The sequence below is a fragment of the Notothenia rossii genome (genome assembly GCF_949606895.1).
Source record: "Notothenia rossii genome assembly, chromosome: 10".
In the NCBI taxonomy this organism is placed as follows: Eukaryota; Metazoa; Chordata; class Actinopteri; order Perciformes; family Nototheniidae; genus Notothenia; species Notothenia rossii.
Window position 1 is genome coordinate 50720853 of NC_136908.1, and position 24609 is coordinate 50745461.

The window sequence follows — 24609 nt, forward strand, 5'->3', positions numbered from 1 at the left end:
ATGCAAATCGCACAAAGGTTTATACAAAACAGTAGAAAGATTTAATGTCACGAAAACATGGAAAGAAAGACATTAAAATTGCTTAAATACCACTTCATGTTGAAATAATACAACATTACATTAACTGTCGTAATTAAATATGTGTCACTGGGTATAATAGCATGTATAGATTAAATGGGCATTTACAATACATATTTACAATCTCATGTACAAATAAAAGCTGCTTGCCGCAGGTCTTCAGGTTCAGCTGAGGGTCCTTCAGATTTGCACAGAACAAAAGTTCTTATCTATTGTTTCAAATGCAGCTAGTGTTTGGGGAAAGCCTGTGGCAATATATCCACGTCAGAGTCTTCTTCACAGGACGTGGTACACGGGCCTGGACCCGGGGCTCTCCGGCGTGCAGGGCTGCGAGTCGGAGCTGCCCGGAGAGAAGGTGGAGGAGACGTCTCTCTGCAGGTCTCTCTGCCCGTCTCTCACCAGGTCTCTCTGCCCATCTCTCTGCCCGTCTCTCTGCATTTCTCTCTGCCCGTCTCTCTGAACGTCTCTCTGAACGTCTCTCTGCACCTCTCTCTGCGCCGCGGGGCCACAGCCGGACCCCACGGAGGACAGGCGGTCCACGATGCTGGAGAGACACGCCAGACTGGAGGCCCCGGCGGATTTATCGCCTAAACTATCTGTTAAGAGAAAAACAGAGGACACACGTTTTAAAAAACAAACCCAAAACATGTTTTTGATTTATAAGTTCTATCACTTTTTTGTGTATTTTATAGTATACTTAAACCCTGGGGCTTTATGCAAAGTAAAACATGCATTCTAAATAATCTACCTATCCCCTTCCTTATTTATTTTTATATATTTTAATTGTATTTTCACTCATTTATTTATTTACATTTTCTTTTTATGTTTTCCTTTCTTTGTATGTCTTATACAGCAGAATTGGAATGAAAAGGAAACATAGACCAAAGTGTGAACATGTATAATGAGGCTGAAACTGAATTGAAAACTAATAAATAAATAAGTAATAATAATAGTAATAATCTAGCATTCAGGAATCAGGGCTTTAAGGCACTATGCTTTCAAGATTTCATGTCGTATTCATTTCAGGAGGCTGTGCGAGTCAAAAGGTCTTACCGTGCTTTGCATACGAATAGCTGTTGCTGTAGTTTGCATTCAGATGCTGCCACAGTGGACTGTTGCTGTCAGCCTGTAAGGAAACGAGGAATATACCCTTGAGTTATTGTTGCAAAAAGAAATTATGCGTTTTGTTTTCTTAAATATATATAGGGAGTATATATGGAAAAGAAAGAAGTGCGAAAATGTGCAAAGACAACCAATGCTCTTCACAATATTCTAGACAGGCTAATAAATCCTGAATTCCAAAGTTATGGGCTTCTTTATTTCACTTCCACCTTAAAGCCGAAGTGGCAGTATGACTCCTTCCCCTGAGCGGCTCTGAGCGTGCCGAATCGATTGTATCAGTGGAAGCAACACCAGTTTGTGCAAGATGACACTTTCTCCTAGTAAATCTGCAGAAAATCCTGGCAGCGGTGCAGAACATGCAGTCAGGATGGAATGCAGAAAAGCGCCCAGGTTTTTTCTGCCAGACTTCAGTAAGGTGGATTTAGCTCGGTTTATTAGGGCCATAAAGTGTCCGGTGGTGGGAAAGCCATTACTCCATCCAGCTTGATGAGTTATTTTATATTAACTGATACGCTGTCACCTTCAGACTGTCGGAAAGAACAACTCATTCAACCTGACCTTTAATAACAAGTAGAGATAGCTTGTAAGACTGCAGATTTGTATATTAAAGAACTATAGGGGAGTATGGCATGCATGAAGAAGCATGGTAATTGAGGTCTTGGGGCAAAACCAGCTTGTTTGATTCATAGGATTCTGAATTAGAAATCCAGGCCTTTTTTGGAAATGAAATACTCTACATGGTAATGAAAAATGGCAACATGGCTTAAACATAAGACTCTTTGGCCATCAATAACAAGCTTTTCAGGTGAAGTTTCTACAAGATAAAGTTCTGTCTTGCATGTAGTTGTGGATATGTATTTCCCTGCCAGACATTGGATTGGTTTCAAAGCCGAGACTCTGCACTTCCAGATGTTTGTAAGAAGAGGCTGAACATGTGGTTCTTACCATGCCGTCAGAGCAGCTGGACAGTGGGCTCCCGGGCTCCGAGCTGCTCCCCCCAGGTAGGCCGTAGTAGTTTTCCACCTGCTCGTGTAGCAGCTCCTGCAGGCTCTCGATGTAGTGGATGGCGTTGCGCAGGATCTCCACCTTGGGCAGGCGCTGGCTGGGGTTGGCCGAGGTGCAGCGTCTCAAAGCCTCAAAAGCGTGGTTGACCTTCTTCAGCCGCCGGCGCTCTCGCATGGTGGCGGCTCGTCTGCGGTCCACAAAGTTGGACTTGCGCTTGCAGGCCTTGCAGGCCCACTGCAGGCAGTGTCCCGGCTGGTGAGGGGCCCCGGGAATCCTCACATGCTCATCCTCCTCAGAGCCGTCCAGCTCCATGCCGGGGCCAAACTCCAGGCTGTCTGGAGAGGAAGCTTCGTCGTAGAAGACCTGGGATGGTGAGAAGACGTCCATACTGGCTGAAGAAAGGAGTGTGAGTGGATGGAGATGACCGCAGGAAGGAGGGTAGAGGAGTGGGGTGAGAGAGAGGAGACCTCTGAGTGATATGAGGGGTCTGTTGCCCTGGGCCCCCCTTATATGCCCCCAGGCCACAGCCAAGGGCCCACATTGGCCAGATCTAATTACCATGGCCCAGCCAGAAGGCAGGCTGGGGTTAGCTCAGCTCCCTCCCTGCCCCATCCCCAGCCCACTGCCTGCACCCCCCAGTACCCTGCAGAGTTTCCCACATCTGCACTTAATGGTGTTTTCCTACTCATCACCACTCTCCCCTTCCACCGGCCCAGCAAGGCCACGATGAACACAATGCTCGGGAATGTTTCAGGAGCTTTAAGCACCACATGGTCTTTAAGTGAAGAGCTTCATTTTTGCTTGATTTATCCATAACCGTCCTCCATGCCTCACATCAAGGCTGACGGTGAAAGTGACACTTAGCTATGAAGACGTACATTTTAAAGAGCGTGTTTTGTTTGGTCAAACTTTGCAGAGAAAGAGGGTGAACACTTGTAGGAGTATGCAGGGCCAATTTTTACGGTGGAGACAACAGCGTTGCAGATGCAGCCCAGCTGCAAAGGAAGGTGTAACATTTCAAGCCCTGTGAATTCACATTACAGTGGTAAGCCCCCTCTAAACACCCCAGCTCATCACTGGAGGTGCTGTGTGAATGAGGCGATCCCTGTTTGCCAAAGCTCATTAAAAACAGTAATTACACAATCGACACCACTGCCCAATTCCCTGCACCATTTCACCTCAGAGGACCAAATTTCAGCCATTAAAAGTTATTGACACAATTCAGGGGCTTCAGTTCGGAACAACAGATGGCCATTATGGTGCAATAGTTTTATTCAAGTAAAGGACATAGGGTTTAATAAGAAATAAGGAATGGAATGTTTTTTATAGTGCAGACATTTCAGCCTGACGGTAATTTGTTCCCTTTTTGACAGAATTTAAATAACCATGATTGGATATTTAACATGTCTGCAGTGCAATTGAAAGCTTTTTGGGATGTTTTAGGCTTTTATTAAAGGTACTTTTCTTCACATGTGTAAAAAGATGTTTAAAATATTGGTAACTTAAACCCATAGAAGAGTACCGTATATTTAGAACGTTATGTGTAAATGCTAATTTACACTTAAACGTGAGATTCATAAGCTTTCACAGCTCTGAAACAGATGACATAAAAGAAGCTGGTTTTCATTTTGAGAGCAGTAAAGAGTTAAACCTCTCATATCAGTTGAGATTCCGACTCACTCACTATTGACATGTGATTCTATTAAATAATGACTCTGGAGTGAAGTTAAATGAAATCTCTATTTTCAGAACGACTGTCTCAGAGAACAGATTGTCAGACTGAAGGTTTTTTTTTTCTTTTTGCAGATCGACCCTGACGAGCAGACTGCTTTAGGTAATGATGTTGGTGACAGCTTACAAGAATACAATGCGGATATTTCTCACAATGTGTCAAAACGTTTGGCGAGCCCCCTTCTCTGGGAACTGCGCGCACCTAAGAAAACACCAGTACCTGCTGCTGCCTCTGAATTGCCGTCGGAGTTTGGATTAGCCACAGCTGAAGAAGACATCGGCGTGTAGCTGCTGAGAAGATCAAAGCCCCTGAGGCTGAGAACAACGTGGACGAGGAGAAAACCCGCTATCAGACGATAGATAATTGAGGCTGTGGTTAGATTGGCGCAGCACATGGCAGTTATTGGCGCAGTGATCGCCGGTGCTGGGATCTGTGCGCACTGCTGGTCTCTTGGGAACTATCGGAGTTTGCTTTTTTGTTGTTGTCAGGGGTCAGAGACAGAGTTAAGTGAAGGGCAGGAGGTGATCCTTTATGTCTATTCCCCTCACGTCTGAAACCCTTATTTCTTCTAAACGGCCTCATGCTTTGACGTAATATGCTGTTTGTTTGGTGCAACAGTAGCCCCCTGAAAAAAGGCAATTTATTACTTGGATTCCTGCAAAAATAAATCCTCCAGTGACATTAAAGCCCACATTGAATTGTTTACTTTAACAGCCAAAATACTGCTGCTGAAATTAGTTTTAAAATGTTGTCTTCATGGTAAAACTAATATATTTACTCTGAGTCCAAGGAAAATCAGTTATGTTAATAAATGTTTAATGAAAAATAAAAAAACATTTGTCGCAGCTCAGTGGTTGTTAATGCTATTCCCCTACCCATAAAAAGTCAATTTTCCGTTCCCCACAATAATAAGTGAAATAAAATACTTTTTTGAGTGACAACAGCATTTGTTTGGCAGAGAGCAGAAAGCGTGCTGCCAGCTCTGCTTCGGGGAATCCTTATCTGCAGGATATTCAAGGAAAAGCCTGGATAAATCAGAGTTTTCAGCCTCAAGGCTTATCCCCCTGTCCTATTACTGCTCGCCTTTCATCAGCTTTGACTTTTAAAACACAGCCTTCACAGCCAAATGACAATTATATGGTGTCATCAGTAACACCGAAATGCCTGTAAAGTTAGACGAGAGAACGTTGGAATTCGGAGAGGGAGATGGAGTGGAGTCTGAGGGAGCAAACATAAGGATATGAGGGTTCAAAACATATTTTCAATAGCATAAACAAATCTCAAAAATCTTGTTTGTGTCCAATAAGTCAACAAAGTAGTGTACTTGGCAGTAAAAAGTACACACACTGAACCAAACACTTCTTATTGTTGATGTTAGGTCTACAGTCGAGGCCAACTGTATAAACGGATATTGAATTAGCAGATACCTATGGAGCAGTAAAATGCAGTGCAGTAATACTGCTATCAGATTGAGTGAGTGGGCAGGAGCCCATTAAAATCACATTACTATTTAGGGGTATTATGTGTCGCTCTATAGGATGTTTGGTAAAAGATATGAGTAGTAGTGTTGAAAAGAGACATAAGGAATACTGTATGTTTTTCAGCTTTTAATGAGCTCTGTAGAATAAGCATTTATATTATTTACTTGAAAAAGGTACCAACAGGAATAAGAAAAATGGAAAAGTAGATAATAATTGGGCACAATGGCCCTAAATTGTTGTTTTATTTTCTGATAATGTTTTTTGATTCTTGGATAAGAGAAGTGTATAACTCTCGAAAAGGAAAAAAAACAAAACATAAGGTACATTTAAAAAAATAAATAGGAAAAACTTTTAAAATGGAACGTATACATTTTCAAATTATAAAATAAATGTGTCGAAACACATCTCGTGTCTCAAGAAACATGCAAGTGTCACAGTGTATGTTAGACATTTCCCAGCTGTGCGTTCTGTGCAGCATGTTGGCATCCTTAACCAGTCAATCAACACACTTTTAAAAACACAGAAAAGGGGATGACCTTCACATTTAAGTATGGTTTGAACTCTCCCCCCGTTCTTTGAAATAGCCTTCATTTCCCCTTGTTGGATTTTACATTGAAGTCTGATAAACACGACACATGTGTGACACTTTACATGGACACGTGTGTTTGCAGGCCTGAGAGATGAGGCAGCGTCCCAAAGGTCAACCGGGGCTTTGTGTCGTCCACAGAGATCTGAGGGAGACCAGCACACCCCGACATCATCAACAAACGCCCGCCTCTCATGTCAATACACGACAAACAAGACTCAATGGATTCCCATGCCGTTAGCTTTGTGTCACGCAATTTAATAGCTCGCATGTAAACGCTTTGCCATGTGATGACGAAGCAAGTGATGATGAATTAAGACCCAAAGGCTCAAATAACTTCTTTATCCCAGCAGGCTTTGCATTGAGCCTGCTGCCCAGATTTCCATGTACCAACATTTGATAGCAGAGCAGAGACACGCTGTGTTTGGAGGGGACTCAAGTTACTGTTGTGGGATCAGTGCTGCCGGAGGCCAGTCTGAACAAAGAGAGCCAGCCCGGCAGCAAAATATTGCAGGGTAGTTTAAGCAGATTTTATGGACTTTTAATAGCCGTGAATGCTGGGGGAACTGGAAGACCTTGAACTGGTAATGGGCTTTTCTTTCTCTTTTGGTGTAAAACAGAGATACAGTGAGGGGTAGAGTGACCTATTATTCGTTAAAAAGGGGTTTCAACACCATTTTTGCCAAGGGAAAAACTTTAAACGTGATTATCGTCATTATGATTGTGATTTTGGACATTTCAATGGTTAAAAGCATAAGGAATTATTCCCCAAAAATGTATACCTCCCCCATGTTACCACACATTTGGGAAAAAAACTACTTTTGAACAAAAAAATCTTAAAATCAAAAGGATATGGCTCCCATTTACTTGAATGTATCAAGACTATTCTCCTACTTTGAGTTCTTTCTTCACCATTGTGGCATTTCTGCTCTCAAAGAATGAGATACAGTTGTTTAAAGTATTGCAAAACGTTTAATTTATTGTATTGGTCAGTTATGTACAAATATTTAAATAGAATAGCTTTCGTACAAGAGTATCTGCTTCTGAATATAAAATAAATAAATCTAAACATCACATTATAATAAAATATGTACACATTTGTTGCTCCTTATGTACAAATGAGGACTACACAACAAACAGAATGGCTAAATATAGTGGAAATAATTTAGGGATAAATAATGGAAACCCAAAATGTGGTGTCTAGTCGAGGTCTTTGCTGATGTGTCAGTTTTCTGAGACGTTCTCGCTGAAGTTGACTTTGTCTCCATTGGTGATGCTGTTCACAATGGAGGACAGACGCAGGAGGCTGGAGGAGGCAGAAGACTCGCTAGATCCTGAAAATAAAAAGGACATTGACTTACACTGCTTTAATTTATTTATTAACAGTTTATTGTAAGTGAACATGATATGTACCTTCTCTCTGGTTTATCATTGGGACAGTGGAATGATCGGCAGAGGTCGGCCACGAATCTGAGGACTTTTTCCAGCGACCATCATGGTTTTCCATCTGCAAAATCACACATCACATGTTATTCATGCAGGTTTTAATAGGGTTATATTAATAATAATAATAATAATAATAATAATAATACATTACATTTATATAGCGCTTTTCCTATATTAAACATCATACTTCAAATAAGTAGTAAGTACATAAGTACTTCCTCAAATAGGCATTTGCCTGACTGAAAAACACCCCAGAAACTGGCCTTATATTTTATTACAGTCAAAAACCAAGATGAAAAAAAAAGAAAAATTAGAAAGAAATGAATATCATTGGAGGATCATATGGAAAATCTTACCAGAAAAAGAAATGAAGTGGCCAAATGTAACACCAGAGACCTCCTTACTTAATATAATATACATGGATAAGAATATGGTCACTCAGATATTAAAATGCAGTAAACGCATCATCATGTCATTGAGGAATATTATAGCGCTGTTACAGATAAGCACATCATTAAGTTGTCATTTAAAAGTCATCTGAAAAACGACAAGCTCACTCATAGGAATACCATGGTAATACTGTGAGGATTTCAGAGTGAAATCTTACACTGTGTTCTTTGAAGTTGTGGGATGATCCGTTTTGGGGTTTCTCCTGCTCGTCCAGGGTCTGCAGCAGGTCCTGTAGCCTCTCGATGTAGCTTATGGCGCTGCGTAAAATCTCCACCTTGGGTAGCCTCTGGTTGGGGTTTGGCACGGTCTTCCTCTTCAGCACGTCAAAGGCCTCGTTGATCTTCTTCAGCCTCCTCCTCTCCCTCAGAGTGGCGGCCTTGCGTCGGTCGGGCGGCGCGGACTTCCTCTTGCAGACCTTGCAGGCCCACATGAGGCACTGACCGTCGCAGTGCTCCCGGAGACCCGGGGGCGCGAGGACGTGCTCTTCCTCGCTGCTCTCTCCCCCGGTCTCGGACGGAACATTATCCTGGCCCGGGGACAGCGGGCTGTCATTGCCGTTGTAAAGTGGAGAAACCCCGGATATGTCCAGGTGCTGTAGTGGTCCATGATCCCCTTCTTCCAAGTAGCGCAAATCATTGAAAAGATAAGGGTTGGTCTCAAAAAGGTCCATCATATTGTTGCTGCCCTCTCTCTGTTTTGACAGTGGGACTCTGGCATTTAAACAGAGCAGCCGGGACACAAGTCACCAGGCTTATATATAGAATGTGAAACTCTACCCAACACTTTGGCTGTCACACTGCATCAAGCAGTTTTTTTTCAATGGCTCTTTACAACCAAGTGACTTTGTGCAGGAAATGCATACATTAAGGCCGCCAGTAGCTATTGAAATATCACCTCAGGTTTCATGACAGGTGCTTCAAATATCTAGATCCAGACAAAATGGCTGCAGAGATATTTCCCTGCGCTGTCACTGAGAAAACGAAAGACATATTGCTATTGTTCCACAGATAAGGAATATGCTAATAGCCATGTGGTAATTGGTGCCACTTTCAACTAGAAAACACTGTAAGAGGTTTGAACTAAATGGATTTATAAATGCCTTTCTAAGATCAGACACTTGAAAGAACACGTTTTTTTTACATGGTGTCTTTTACATCCTCCAGCACAACTTCTTAATTTCCTATATGCTAAATATAAAAGTGGGATTTATAAAAACAAGTGCAGCTTTTAGCAGACTGACTAAATAGAAAGAACTTACAACTGCCAATAAGTTCTAAATAAATTCACTTTCAGATGACTTGAGGCTCATTTCCAGAATTTCTGTTGATTAAGAGCTAAATTAATCAACTTGTGCTGCAGGAGGAGGATGTGCACCAGCCAAATGTATTAACCACCTGTCAGCCTGTGTTTTAACCTCTTTAGTCCAATGTTTTGGTTTAACGGTTATGATTCAGAGCAACTAATCTTATCAGCCGGCAGACCTTGAAAACCAGGCCGTACATGTTCCTGCTCAGCACCAAATGACATACAGATAAAGATAACTGGATGTGTCAAGAATCAACTCCTCTCCTATAAAATCGCTTCCCAACACAACTATTGGAGGCCATTAAAAAATAATTTGTGATGGGTCCAAAACTAACTTAATCTGGGATAAAATAATTGTTATTTAGAATACAATTTCAGTGTATGGAACTGTATTTTTTAGAACACAAGCCTGAATTACAAAGGTAATAACATATCAGTGTTGTGATCATTCCCACTGCCACAAAAGGCCCCAAAGAAATATCATAAAAGTGACACCTAACATTTCATCGCAAAGCCCAACATCTTAATTAAGGTAAAAGTCATGCCTTCTGCGAGTAACACATCATTTACAAACAGAAGCCGTAAAAACCTATACACTTTTCAGTCGTTCTGTGCCTGTTTTAGCCGGTGGGAATGGTATGTCCGATAGTAACGTGGAGAAAACTCAAATATAAATAGATTGGAATGTGCAGTGTCAAAACAGCTTTGCGAAGCACATGCATAAGATGTTATAAATAGAAACGTGGCTCATTCATCTCAGATTGATAAAATAGATACAAGTCTGAGAGGAGGTGATATATAGCCTGGGGCATTTTTGCCTCAACCTGAAAGATCTACAATTGGAAACTTCACAGGAGGGAATGTGAGAGATTCCTATTTTTGTGTGACTGCAGTTCTACTGGGGTTTTACTTTTACCCCGTCCCTTCCCCCCTCCTCACCCCCGGCTTCTGTTACATTGTTGTGGAGTCACAAGGGTTTTTCATCCTCTGACAGCTTGTCTGAAATACTATAACCAGTCAACATGGTATCTCCAAGTCGTACTATTAATATCAGCCTACTGCTTGTGCTTTCCATTAACAGGTATCATATGAATCATAATTACAATATGCAATGGTGTCATAAAGGCTGCGAAGCCCTAATCACTAACAGTTATATAATTAGTCCTATAGCTTTACAGCTTGATCTGACAAAATTGCGAATTAAACAATTTCTTAAGTCATTTTGCGTGTTACACTTTTGGTTTCATTTGTTATTTGACACAACAGAAACAGAACTCTTAGAGCAAGTGCTGAAGAAGTGTGTTAACGTATATAGTGCAAAGTTTGTGTCTCGTGCAAAGGCAAAAGTCCACGGTTGACTTATTTATGTCTTCTAATTGACTTAAATAAAAACGTACAAACACATAAATAAAAAAAAAACACAAATAATCCTTGTTTCTATAGCATCATTATCAAGTTAGGAAAGAGGCTAACAAAGACATAAGGATTTTAGGGTTCTTTACAACATCTGAGTCACGTCATTTCAAAATATTCTGATTCTTTTATGGGTTATTTTTTATTTGTGGTTATGATAAGCTACACTAGCGCAAACAACGTCCATACTCTTAATTTCTTTCCCTCTGGCTAACAGTTAACTTCCAACCAGCATGAACACACCTCAGTTATATCCTTCTGTTTTAAAGTGTGAAGTGTGGCAATCCCAGGTGTTAGTAATATGTCTAACGATTGCAGCATCCCATTCAGATGAAGCCATGTGAGAGCCTGCTGACTGGCTGCTATGGCATAGAGACACTTCGATTGAGCAGAGCGCTAATTAGCCTCATTAGCTGCACCTGGTCACAATGCTTGCTGTGACAAATCTTTATTTCCATCACTGAGGTTCTTTTCAACCAAACTGATTGCTAAATATATATTTCCACAATCATGTTTGACTTGTCATTTCGGGGGCCAACATGCACAGAAATTAAGATTTCAAAACGACTGAGTTGTAGTTTAAAATTCTTATGAATATAATACTGAACATTCACTGTTGTTTGTGTTATGCTCTCCTAGAATATCTGCTTACCATTTTATGGTTATGTTTTGGTCTAAAAGCGTAGCAAAGTGTGAGCTGTCGTACACGAGCACTGGTAAATCCTGCATTTTATATCCCCCAGTCCACTAGGTGCATACATATTGTCATTGATTACTCCTGTGTGTTTCCTGCTGAGTCAAACACAAGCCCATAGTAATTCTGTCTCGGAATTTCTGTTCATGACATTTATGTTTTTTCAGTGTTCAGAGCTGCAAAATTGTAGCTTTCACACACTGCTTGGTTGATTTGTGTAAGCTGATTTCAAAAGACCAGCAGATGACCTCACATGAAAATGTCAGATAATGTTAACATTTTAACCCCGATTACAATAAATAAATATGCTGGTATTCCTTCTGAATATCAATCAGAACACAGACACCTTGTAAAAATGCAGTATTTACTTTTTTTAAATGTTCAAGATATGTGTATTCATCAAATACTGAGAGAATCTCTGAAGGGTTTTTTTGTTTTTTCACAGAAGGGAAGTATTTTCTCTATGGGAAGCCATGTGTGCAAAAAAAAAAGCTTTTATTATTGGCTTGCTGTTTCTGAGCTTGCCATGCAGCTGAAATAATCAACCTATGTACGATAGAGAAGAGTGAGTGTGTGTGTAAGTGTGTGTATAAATGAGGACCATTAAGTTCTCTCGTGTGGGAGATGTTGGAAATTCAATGCGTTCTGTCAGGTAAAATTGATTTTGCCTCACATAAAAAGAAAATCAAATAAAAAACTAATGCTGCATTCCCTGTCACTTTCTTATTTTCATGCCAACCATTTGTCATGGTGCAAATAAAAAATGACAACTAATGATAAATGAACAATCCTCCAAGATGACTTCTAAATACAATTTATGTCAACATTATGCCTGACTTAATACTATAATCACTGAGTTGAAATGAAGAGCATTTCTCTGAGATGATTGGAGTTCTGTCCCTGCTGTGCCCTGGTCGTGTATTCTCTCCCCGGGGCTACTGTGCATCCTGAACCGGACCATAAATTCCCGTCAGTGTCAGGGGTTGACGCTTCAGCTGTCAGGAAGAATCATGGTATAGCCTGGGTAGAAACTCAAACTGCATGATCTGGCCTCTCAGGCGAGGAGGCGGAGTCGGCATGGACTTCACGAAGTGTAAATCTGTCGAGAATCCGAAGAGTCGGAGTAAACAGCTCTGCAGTCTTAACCCTGCATCTGAATACTGAAAGCATTTGGATAAATCCGAGTGTAGTTTACATAGTGATCTTAATTTAAAAATCAGTATGACATATCACTTTAAATTGTGTGGCCTTGTTAAATGAGAAGAGAGCACAACTTACCAAGTCCATGCCAAACAGAAAAGCAATGGGATTTTTTCCAATTGGACTTCGGAATATAGCAGAAAATAAGCTATGTGGCAAACACACAGATGGATAATCTCTATATATTAACAACACTTTATGATTTTTGAAGTGTAAATGGAATGACGTAAAAAGCTAATATGATGCTAAAAAGGAACAACATCCTGTTTCGCATGGCAATGTATCGCCTACGCCAGGGGTTCCCAAAGTGGGGGTCGCGAGATGATTACAATTCTTTTTTTTAAATGTTTTAAAAAATAATTAGGCCTGCATGCTCACCACTCCAACAGTTTATAACAGCCTAATAATGACAGCTTAACCTTCTCTATATCACTTTGTTCACACAATAAATCAACAATACAAATACAACTACAGATTATATAAGCATTTAGTTCAAATGCAATTTAAAATGCTCACAGGTTTTACACCTCTTATGAAATGTAGACTACATTTATTACGGAGTTTATGTCCGAGCCAACAGACTCACAGATCGTTGGCTACTGAGAAAAATGACTTCCGGCAATGCTTCATCGGATGCATATATTAGATAATAATCTCTATCTCACTCCTAAAACATCTAAATCTACTTTCAGCATGGATAAATGTTCATAAAATACATCCATTGTTTGTTCTATATTCTTCTTGAAATCCTTAAAAAACACAGTTTTTCTAGAACAGATTACAAATCGCCAGAAAATGATACAAACAAGTGGCAACATGTGTGACGAAGGTGTTGCTCTGGGCTATATCATGAAATCGAAAGAAACGTAAAGCTGGCTCCATTGTGGAGATATTCCCGCGAGAGTGCGGAAAACTTAAATTAATTAATGTATGCACTAACAGCACCCCACCCAGCACTGTTATTTTGGGGGTTGCGTGCTGAAAAATGTGGGAACCCCTGGTCTACGCTAAGCTAAAGGCGGCTAATACTTGGCATTTAGTAATGTTATTTGGTCCCTATTTAGCAATCACCGTTTTAATGACACAGAAGCTTCAAACTTTCACAAGTGGGGCATTTCACGTATTTTATGTCGCAGAACAAAGCGTGAAAATGTCTTACATTTGCGTTAACCACAGGTCTTATTTCATTTGCTGGTTTTAGGACTCATTCCTGCACCATTCCATAATCAGTTAGGAAATTCAGGTTCTGCTCAGATTATTCTCCTACATCTTCCTGTGTCTCTCCATCCAGCCACATGAAATTCATGAGGAAGAAAAAATATATTCTCTTTCTGTACTTTGGCACTTTGACTGCAATATTCTTACAGTTATCCCAGCAGGGACAGTCTGCATTTCTTTCTGAGGCACTCAAGAGATTCAACAGATTTTTCGAATGTGAATTATTGATCAGGTGCGGAGGGGGGAGGGATGAAGAGATAATGACATACAACAGCGTGCTGCAGATGTATTCTCACTATATTGATATTATCCTTTTAAAATAAAAGAAGGGAATAAAACAAATTCATGCAGCATTTTTGGAAGTGTGTCTAAGGCCAAAAAGATGTTCAATAACACTAACTAACAAAGTATTTTAGGAATATGTTAAAGAATAATTACTACTTTTACTACTACTTATACCACAAATGCTAACAATAATAATGTTGGTGAGATTTTATTGGAATTGCCATGTGAATGAGTCAAGCTCACAAGACAAAGATCTACAAAAATATAGATATCAAGGAAATGTGCAGTACTCATTTCCCCCTAACTTGTGAAATATATTAAAAAAATGAAAGAATGTATCATATTGGTTGATTTTTCACATTGACCAAATAATAATATTTATAATAATATCAGTCAGAAGCTTAACTCAAACTACCCCAAGGAATGTAATTATAAACTGAACCTATTGATGTACTGTTCTTTATCCATTACCACTTAACTTAAATGCTGACTATATTTTTGCTCTCTCCTCTGCTCATCTTAAATTACCATAGTTAAAATAAATCCCATCATAAAAGCACCATGCCTGCAGTATCAGGTTCTCTTACAGTTCATAACAGAGCTTATCCATGTGAGTTTCTCCAGCAAATGTTAGAAGAGGGATCCAGTTAGGACCAGTGCTGACATGGGGGTCACAAACAGAACTGATAATGAACACAAAACCTCCTCTCCAAACCCCCTCCCCCACCTTCCGAGCTTAACCGGACCTCCTGCCTCATTGGGCGGTTTTAGAGGAAACTCTGATCCCCATGACGGACACACCGTATATAACCTAGCTCCACACCTGGGATATGAGTTAGCCAATAAGGGGTTAAGTACCCTGGTCATGGGCCCGATGACAATGACCCACCTGAGATCACGACCCCTTTGACCTTCAGGGCCTCCAGTCCACCGACTGAGAGAGGAGCTTAGTAAATGTGTGGAAAAGTGCTCATATCTCAATAAAGTTATGGATTTTGAAAATTGATGTTGGTACTTTGCAATTACAAATGTTGCGTCAGATTTTCATCAGATTGATCCAAGAGAGAAAACAAAAGATGGATCATTTCTGCAGTCTCTTTTATTTAGTTTAAAGTAATAGACACGAACTGTAGAAATCATCCAAACAAAGGTATATTTTATCATACACATTTTTGCATATTGGGCGTTGTTGGCTCAAAACATGTTTTATGGTCAACTCAGGCAGTGTGTGATCAAACATCTGCAGGTATGTTTGACGGTAGCTGGTCTCCAAAATGTGTCATCATAAAACAGAAGTGTTAATGACATTTTGAGGGGAACGTCCTTTCTACGGGATTATGTTTTGAGCCAACGTAGCACACATTTGTAAACACAGGAATTTAACCAAGGAAACGTGTTCCGTGTAAAAAAACAAAAGTCATTGTCTGCTTATTCAATCAGGTCCGTAACTTATATACAGTATATCCAATCAAACATACTAAATATATCCAAACATTATGATATTTTAGTTTTGTTGCAACGTTTCTCCCAAAACATAACTGCTATGCCGTTTAGTTGGTTGTAAATGGGAGAGGAGCAATTCAAAGCTGATAATACAAAAATAAATATATCTACTCTCAGCCGTGTACCATGGAAGGCCACAAACAAAGACGACAACAGGTGGTTACAATGAGCCGACATTCCCCCTCTCTAGTTACTCTGCTCATTAGCCAGTTTCAAGACGAGCCAGAAATAACTTCAGTTGTCATCCCAGTGCACACAATTATTATCAGAGGTAATCTCCTTCAGCAAGAACAGTCCCTTCCTGGGTGTATGTCCACAAAAGAGACGTACAACTCCTATTTCAGAACACACTCAATATTACCATTTTAAAAAACCGACCTCTTTCTCTTTTTCAAACGTTTGCCTTAAATTATTACGAGAAAACTGAATAGAGAGTCACAAAGGAAACCGGCCATTTCCATAACATTACTACATTGGAGAGTAATGAGTTGTAATGAGTACAGTTTGCCTTTTGGCTGAGAAGTCAAATGTATTTTAAAGCTGCAAACAACTTTGCAGGAGTTTGGAGTAGGTTGGTTCTCAGAGTGCCATGCACAGTATTGGATTTTTTAAGAATGTAAATCCCGCTAATTGCAGAAGACCATACTCCAAGAAAACATTGACTTTTGCATGGTTTTAAGTGCCACACACTATGTTTACAACAAATGTAAAAAAGTTGAGTTGCTATTGTGTTGTTTTCATGAAGCAAAAGTGACAAAACTCCAGTCTTATACACACAAATGTATGGGTCTATAAATCCTTGTTGGCTTTGTGCACAGGCCTGGAAGAGTGCCAGTTGAGGCTCAAGTCTTGCAAAAACAAGGCTCCGCTCCTTAGGCCAGCCGAGCTCTGAGACAGGCAGGAGCAGCCAGTATCACTACCACCAGCATGATAGTATCTCCAACTGAAAACACAGCTTATCTTTTTTGGCCTGGCTCCCTCAAACTCACAGGCTAGACTCAACGGTGGTCAAACAAATCGGGGAGAAGCTGTCTCTGGAGCTAAGCTAACAGACGGCTCCTCTCACTCGTGCCCTTAGCTGCGGGTTAGACGTGGGTCTTGGGTTTCAAAGGCGAAATGGGAGGCAACGCTGATGGCATCTGCCTTCTCTCTGGTGGACGACGCAGGGATTCAGTTCAAAGGCCGAGCGGCTGAAGTACATCAATTAGCGAGGGAAAGAGCTCGCTGACTTGCCCGTTTGCCAGCTAACTCTCTATGACCTCAGAGCATTACATTATGAGGCACTAAGAGTGTTGCACACTGGTTAGACAATGTCAATACCCCCCTTGCAAATGGACTGGTATTGATGGATTGGCTTAAAGGGTTGTTCGTGCAAATGGATGCAAAGAAAAATAACGTGCCGCTGTATTGAAAATAAGAAACACCAGCAAGCCTATAGGGAGGGCAGATTTTACCAGCTGTTCACATGCCTTTTTTGCCATTGTTTCAACAGGTTTCCATTGCAACACACACTAAGAGAAGGCCCTCTGCAGCTTATCACCCGACAGCCCATGGTGATTTAGTTCAGAGTGATCTGAAGGTCCCTCCTGATTGATTCTGTCCTCATTCAGGAGAGTGATGGATTAGACTCTGGTGTTGTATCCCTATCAGCCTGCCAGACAGAGCCACCGATGGGGACTTAGAGAGGGCGCTGGCCTTGACCCAGCCGAAGACGATAGGAGACCCCTCGTCTGGCCGATGAGGTGAAGCGTTGACCCCGTTGCCCTCTGTCTGGCCCTCTGTGTACCACTTCAACTCGTGTTCACGGTACTTTGGGACAAGTGGCAACCGTCCCAGGTTAGGCATTATGTGAGCCATTTCTCAAAATGTTACTTTCACTGCACAAAGAGCGTGCAAATTGAATCCAAATCAGAAGAGTTGGTTTTATTCCCAAGTTCGTTTTTCTTGCTTTCCTCTGAAGCGTTGCTTTGATTTTGCAGCCTGTAAACGATACGGTGGAACTATCATTAATATCACACTGCCTCTGGGATGTAGCCAGCGATAACACAGAATGATTCCAATCATCAGTAAGTATGACTGTAGTCATGGCAACACCGGTGACAATGATCCACCAATATTAGTTTTTCCTGAAGTGTCTGAGCCCAGAACAAAGCGGGTTTTGTTACAACGAAAATGACACTCTTCAGTAATAACAAAATACTTTTTTGGGGGGTGGGGGCATAAAGGGCCTGGCTCCAAGAGAAACTAATAGGATATTGATGAATGTCATTGTTGACGAGTGAGGAGAAGGGCACCACGCTTGTTTAATTGGTTATATGCGGTCTATCATTAAAACAACAGATAGAGAGGGCACTGGAGCTTAGGCTGGATGAAATAATATGATATCAGAGCCCGGGTAGGGAAAGATCACAGCCATGTCGGACACTGCCATTATGAAAGCCTTTGTTACCTAAAACTCATAGATTTTCCCGTTGATTCACAAAGTTATTTAATATGAAGATTCCTTAAAAAAACGAAATACTACCGACATGGGCTTTGGTCGACAATTTCAGTTTCTATTTATGTCTATAAGCCTTCTTTAGCCTTTTAGAAAGTGCGAAGAAGATAATTATATTAATAACCAATATAGATGAGAATTACTCGAACTGCTTTTTCATACTGCTAATAGTTTTACTTATTTATTATTTGTGCCTTCTTTATTCTGTGATACATATGCGTTATTGATACAATGAACCATGTAAGGCAACTGCAATTTAGTTTTTCTTGTATATTGACAATCCAGTTATTTGACTCTAATTGAAGGGGACCCACCAATGTAAACCCCTTTAGGACATCAATAATGCATCTTCCTTATATTGAGTGTGATCTCCTTTTGAGTCCACTTCCTTCAGATCTTCTAAAGTGTCTTTATTTTTGATATTCTGCAATAGATCTTTCCTAGTTTCATCTTATTAATGAACTGAATAAGCATCTTTCATTTTTGGTGGGTCAGGAACTTCTTCCATAGATTAGATGCGTGCCCTTTTAACGTGAGATTAAACTGAATTGTTTCGTTTGGGGAATCAGTGATGAATAATGGCTCTGACCAGGATTTTTATAATCAGATAAAGCTGTTGACTTCTCTCTCTACAATATTTATGATTGTCTGACGTGGCTGAAAGCAATAAACGAAATGTGATTTACACTTGATCCCTATAATGTTGACAACTGGGTTGAAGGATTTGTCCATCCAAACGTGTGTGTGGCCCACAAAATGTAAGAGAATCCTGAGATTCCCAATTTTGACACCAACATGAATTATTTTCAACAGGTTGCTCTCCACACCCAAGACCCTCCGGATTAGCATTACTGTCTAAACAGAGGAGAGGGTAATTGAGTATTGATGATTGTGTGTGTGACTCCATGCCAGTTAAATGTGGCTGTGTGTGTTTGCATCTTCCCTGCTGCAGGCATGGTTAGCAAGTTACTCTGTGTGATGTTGTTGGTACTCTGCATCTCCACGTGCAACTATAACAAAACAACAAAGAACAAGCAAATGCATGTCTACACACACATGCAGACATAGAAACACAAGTCTTACTGCGGCGCTGAAGGTCTTCACCACCTGTTTGATACAATAAAAAATCTAGTGTTACTGTTGTGGAAGTTATTGGAGATAGAGTTTCATTGTGTGTGGAAAAGTAGTGCAGGTGCATGCAGGGAAATGGTCCCGACGGGTGTAATATTATTGATAGGGAAGCATCAGTCTGCACTTTACAGCTATTTCATTTCATTGTCTTGTGGTGGGAGATAGTCAAGAAGCCATTTATTGAGTTTTACTATAAAAAAATTCATTATAAAGAGTTATAAATCAGTGCAATGAATTGCCCATCCAAAATAAAGGTCAGGAAAAGCCTGCCAGCTTTGCTCAAAGATAGAAAATCAATTTCTGTGAGAGGAGAGTATCTTTTTACAGAGAAAGTCCCTGGCTGAGGTTTAAGGGGATGGTAACCCTTAATGACTTAATCCAAGTTCAGTCTCAGTGGTTTTAGCTCTTTGTGTGTGTATGTGTGTGTGAGTGTAATCCTCTCTGTGAGATAGGAGCCCAGAGCTGACCTCACTGTTTTGTTTCACAGGGTCTCCAGGGGCCCAGGGAGGTTCTGGGGCCGGTTCTTAGAGCAGAGCGCTCTAAAACACGGACATGCAGGACGGGGTCCGCGGGGACTGCCGGCCCCGGCTCCTGTTACCGCCGGGTTAGTCACGCTCTGCGAGATTTATGTGTGGAACAGTAGTGAGGGTTTGGGTTGCACGATACCAAAGTGTCGCAATATTAATCCCCCGCAGTATTGAACTTGTAATGCCAAAATAAGTAACATTGTTCATATATCTATTGTATTAGTATTCCAATCTAAAAGTCAGTGTCAGCCGAATGCCAATATATAAGTGCATTAAATCCAGAAAGTGCTATCTCTGTTGAATTTATATGTATAGGATCACTTAATTCCCATTTGGCCCAAAGAAACTATTTCTGCTGTCAGATATACAAAGTTATACAAGCAAAAATCTGGGTAGAATTATACCACCCCACTTTAACAGCATTTTAGCTTATTTATTTTTTTGGGTGAGCAAAATAAAAGGTTGAATTATTGTTCTTCTGTAGATTGCAGAGTGCAAGCAGCATTCAAAACATCAAGGAAGCATTTACTTTGCAAAAGAGGACTCTTAATCAATATATCATTATTCTGTTTATATTATTGATTGGTAATTTACGTTTTTTTCCATGTAATCTTCGATAGATTGTCCTTTTAGAATACATAAAATCCTATATAGACATAATGTTTTGTTTGTAAAAATCCTAATCTACAAAGTAATTTATGAATACTTCCTGAAAACAAGTTGAGAAAACCAACTTTGTCCTCTCAATGTAGAGCTAGGGAGTTTTTCGCTAAAGTTGGCCTGAAATTTGATTATACGGTTCAATGTTACATAAGAACTACCTTCTTTCTACAAGCTTCTTCTCTACATAACGCCACCATTATCGGTTTGTTATGATATTAGCAGCGTCCTCTTGATGCTAAATTTGGTAAATAACTGGCAGTACCTGATTGTGAAATACTGATTGTATACCCCCTGGAGTGTTGGCTCTAATAAACCTTAAAATAAAGCAGAGGACAGAATCAACATGTTCTCAAAACATCATAAGTTCCTTCGTTAAATCTTGCCTCAACACAAACTCCTGACTGTCTTCAATCAGAATAGATTTTTTCTAAAATGTCCTCTGTTTTCACCAAGCAGTGATTCAGATGTTTTAACGCAGGTGACAACAACAACCCACCAACAAAAACTGACAACGTATCTTCATGTGGAGACCACACAGCTAGATAACTGAGATGTGTGGTGGTCGTTTTTAAAGCAAGCACTCGTCCTGCCTGACATTTGGACAGGCCGCTGGTTAATGTGTTGTTTCACACTGTTTAGCGTTGATAGGGTGGGCTCGTGGTGTGGGTGTAGCCAAGAGGGACCACCTCTCTGGTGACTGACCCTGGGTGCTCGGGGCAGGGGGACAGGTGGAGAGGGACCCCCCATACTTAAATATGGACCTCCAGTTGAGAACACTTAGTCCTGTCTCCCCAGGTGGATCATCACATTGGGTTTTATTGATGTGGATCTAGTGGCATTCCATGGTTTTTTTTCTGGCCTAAACATTTCACTTATTTTTCTAAAAACCTATTGGAAGCTGGATTTTCTAAAGTGTTGGCTAAACAAAAGCTGTGTTATTACAACTCATTCTCAGGAGGTTTTAGCATCCCTGTGCTACATTGTAGAGACATAAGGGCTGCACACACGCCCCTGCATGGACCACAAACAGGCAGCATAAACAATGCAGAGTCTGCCTTGTGTTTTATCTCCTTGCCACCCACAGTTTACGCCAGCGGGGAGCTGAAACCTTGCGCTGCCGAGGGTTCATCTATAAGCCCCCAGCTAATAACCATACCGGAGCCCATCACAGAGCATGGCTCCAGCCCATTAGAACTAAACCACCCTCTGGCTCCCACTCAAATTATCAAAACACAAACTGAAACTTTAAACTGCTATTAGACATTATTTCAGTTTCCCACCAGTCCAGTTCCGCTGCTGGCTGAAAATCAAGCCAGCTTTGTCTGTGTGTTTCGCCTCTTTGGAGAATTTCAGACTGTTTTTAAGGGAGCAGCACTGATGTTTGAGACCCTCACGCTCATTTGGACATTCTTTGTGAGTGAGGAGTTCCTTTGGGGCCAATGTTTGAGTTTGAGTCATGTTTCTCAAATGGAAAGGAAAAAGTCAGGATGATGAACAATAGGAGGGGATGGAGTCATCTTGGACCAGAGATTCCCCTGTTTTCCCCCTTAGACACACCACTGTCCACGAGTGACCTGTTTGACCCATCTCTTGACAAAAGGAATGCACATCTTTACTCCCTGCAACAGAGGCCTTTTAGCACCCTGAATTCAACATTTTAATTAATCCTGTGAAACAGATTCTTAAGCAGTGACTCACTGATTCCAGCGCTTTCTTCAAGGCTCCTCCCACTCTCTAAGTGTTTGATCAAGGCAGATGAAAGGCGACGTCACTGGTTGTTGGTTGTGTTTGTCGGACATGTTTCCCCTGATTGCCTCTCCCCGTGTGGTCTCTGCTAGCCTACTTTCAAAATGGCTCAACACTGCAGCTGAGACTGTACATGCCAGAATACTGATCTTACAGAGCACCACAACATGAATGCAAATTATTCCCCCAACACTACTTAACGAACAAATTGTGAACTGACAAATGCAGCTTGTAAGTTGTACTTAGATAACCCTACTACAGCATGAAGGGTTTTATCGGCTAATGGATGCAATTTACTGTTTCAACATTTCAAGTTAAGGAAATATTTTTCTCATCAGCAAAATTCCTCCCATTGGAAATGCTAGGTATACAGAGGAAGAATGACTGGCATGGTGGGTAAAAAGGGAGGAGATTTTGGCAACCTGGGTAAACACAAGAGGGTCATTTGGGGTTCAAACCCAGGAAAACTTTGGTAAGATCTTCTTCTGTTTTTCTACTACCTCTTTCTGTTATTCTGTCTCTTCTTCTATTTGTCAAACAACTCTGAAATGACTGGTCCCCACAAGTGTCACAGCTTCCCCTTTCACTCGCATGGCTTCCGTCTTTCCTTCACAATTAAAATGAAAGGCAGTAATATAGTTCTCTGCAGAGTAGTATCATGAGGGTATCTGCATATTATAGGGGTGTACTTGCAGGCGTTATTGAAACCATTGTGCCAAAGGAGATATATAGGCGGAGACCGTCCTGGGCAGATTTGTGGAATTTCAAAACCCATCTCTCTCTGCAATGAGTAGGAAAATGATTTGCACCCATTCGGCCCCAGCTTTATATCACCGAGAAGAAGTCTCTACTTCACTGTCCCCCCGGAGTTAAAGTTACATGATGAATGACAGGGCAATCAGATCGACTTTCCAATGCAGCGAGACACTGCTGCCCTTCAGACAACGCTGGAGGAAGAATCTTTTCACAGCCAGGCTAAGAGGACATAAAGATAAAGACAAGCGGATATGGAGTGTAAACCTTAACAACAGATAACGACTGATACAATACTTTCTTTAAGTGATTGGGCTGTATCTCTTCAGAATAAATGGATCTTCAAACCTCATTATCCTGAGAAGAAAATGTGCTAGTAGGAGGGGTACAGGGGGTGGGTTGGGGTGACGGGGTTAGAGGGGATCGGGATGTCACTTCTCCTTCATTGAGCACTTGATGGATGCTCTGTAACCAATGGAGATAGAGTGCCCCTATAGCCAGAGAGAGCACACAATCTTCTCAGCAGATTAACTTCCATTGATTTATAGAGATTTACCTAAAGGAAAGAAAACAGCTGGCAAAAGGACAAATACCACAACTGGCAAGGGATAAATTCAACAGTGGAAAGCCAGCTCATTTGTTAACATGACTCTAATACAAAGTCAAGCAGATAGAGAACAGACCTACTGAGCAGGCAGTTCAGGACATAAAAAAAACGAGACTGTGACAACGTTTTTTATGAAATTCACTTAAAAAGGTGGTGTCAGCAATTCTAATTCAATACACTTTGTTGAAATTTAGCAAATTATGTCGTCAGCTATCTGTAGTATCCAGTTCATATACAGCCGTGTCACATAGTTAACAAACAGACTGGCTAGGACCAAATGTAAAACACTTTTCCAGATAAAAAACAACAAGAGGGTGCTCAAGGCCATTGATGACTGATGAGTGCAAAAAAAACGCCCAGGGTTAGTATGTTTAAGTCTTGTTCAAATACCAACAATTGTTATACAGAAAATATAATGCAGAACGAGCAAAGCAATGCAAAATTGATAAATTAGGATCTTATAAAGTTCAACACAGTGATTGTATAGTTATAGCGACCACAACAAGGCACAGCAGGTTTGTAAGCTTTGGATCACTTAACATGCAACAATGTTAGACATTAGTCCATTGTGGCTATACTCAGCATTTAAATACAGCAGTTTCGAAGGTGATATATCTTTTAGCCTTTCCAAAAACCAATGGACAAGAGAAAACGTGTAAGGAATGCATTAGGCAGTGTGTTTAGCTGCTCTACAATTGTTAGCATGCCTGGCTAACTAGCTTACCTATTAGCTTAGATGCAAGTGTTACCATCAAGGCCCAGGTACACATAACCTAATACGTAACATTCCTTTTTTTGGTTCAAAGATTATATTTAATTAACACATGAACAAAAGCCTGTTTTACAAGTAGCACTGAAAATGTGTCCTGGGTGCTATCAGAATTAAAGCATTAGCATACAAGTTCAGATGTTTATGGGACTTGAAAAAACCCATATATTTAGTAAACTATGACTTTATCTTAGATAGGGTCAGTGGTAACCATTAAATCCTACCTGAAAACAGCATTTCACGAAGAGTGGTGCAGGAGACTGAGGACAACAGGAACTTTCAATACATCTGTTTAGTTTCCAGTTTGGTGAAGGCAAGGCAAAACAGAAATGTACACATAGAAGGTTCAAACAAGAGCGGAATAGGAAACCAGGACCTAAATAAACCTAATCTAATGA

General features: G+C 40.7%; 3 protein-coding genes across 3 annotated transcripts in view; 1 reads left to right on the forward strand and 2 right to left on the reverse strand.

The window, feature by feature from the left end:
• Positions 1-4727, forward strand: part of lin7a (lin-7 homolog A (C. elegans)) — a 41275-nt gene extending 36548 nt beyond the window's left edge. Inside the window, exon 6 of the mRNA XM_079653982.1 lies at positions 4012-4727. The gene's annotated coding sequence lies outside the window, so the exon portion shown is untranslated. The remainder of the gene's footprint in view (positions 1-4011) is intronic.
• On the reverse strand, positions 1-24609 carry myf5 (myogenic factor 5). The gene is made up of 4 exons (XM_079653978.1): positions 24436-24609; positions 2146-2597; positions 1132-1204; positions 1-674 (listed from the first exon to the last, which is right to left on the reverse strand). The coding sequence occupies exons 1-4, from the start codon at positions 24446-24448 to the stop codon at positions 355-357; spliced, it is 858 nt and encodes a 285-aa protein (XP_079510104.1). The 5' UTR covers positions 24449-24609; the 3' UTR covers positions 1-354.
• Positions 5511-8698, reverse strand: myf6 (myogenic factor 6). Its single transcript, XM_079653979.1, has 3 exons — positions 8058-8698; positions 7418-7511; positions 5511-7338 (listed from the first exon to the last, which is right to left on the reverse strand). Exons 1-3 carry the CDS (start codon positions 8571-8573, stop codon positions 7229-7231), a joined length of 720 nt encoding a protein of 239 aa, XP_079510105.1. The 5' UTR covers positions 8574-8698; the 3' UTR covers positions 5511-7228.

What these genes read in the sequence shown, in the direction of transcription:
- myf6 (XM_079653979.1), bottom strand. Translation starts at nt 8,573, where the DNA reads ATGATGGACCTTTTTGAGACCAACCCTTATCTTTTCAATGATTTGCGC. An exon ending in ACAACTTCAAAGAACACAGT is followed by an intron (nt 7,512 to 8,057) that starts GTAAGATTTCAC and finishes GTGATTTTGCAG; the next exon opens with ATGGAAAACCATGATGGTCG. An exon ending in AATGATAAACCAGAGAGAAG is followed by an intron (nt 7,339 to 7,417) that starts GTACATATCATG and finishes TTTTATTTTCAG; the next exon opens with GATCTAGCGAGTCTTCTGCC.
- myf5 (XM_079653978.1), bottom strand. An exon ending in CCAGCTGCTCTGACGGCATG is followed by an intron (nt 1,205 to 2,145) that starts GTAAGAACCACA and finishes GTTTCCTTACAG; the next exon opens with GCTGACAGCAACAGTCCACT. An exon ending in CTATTCGTATGCAAAGCACG is followed by an intron (nt 675 to 1,131) that starts GTAAGACCTTTT and finishes TTCTCTTAACAG; the next exon opens with ATAGTTTAGGCGATAAATCC.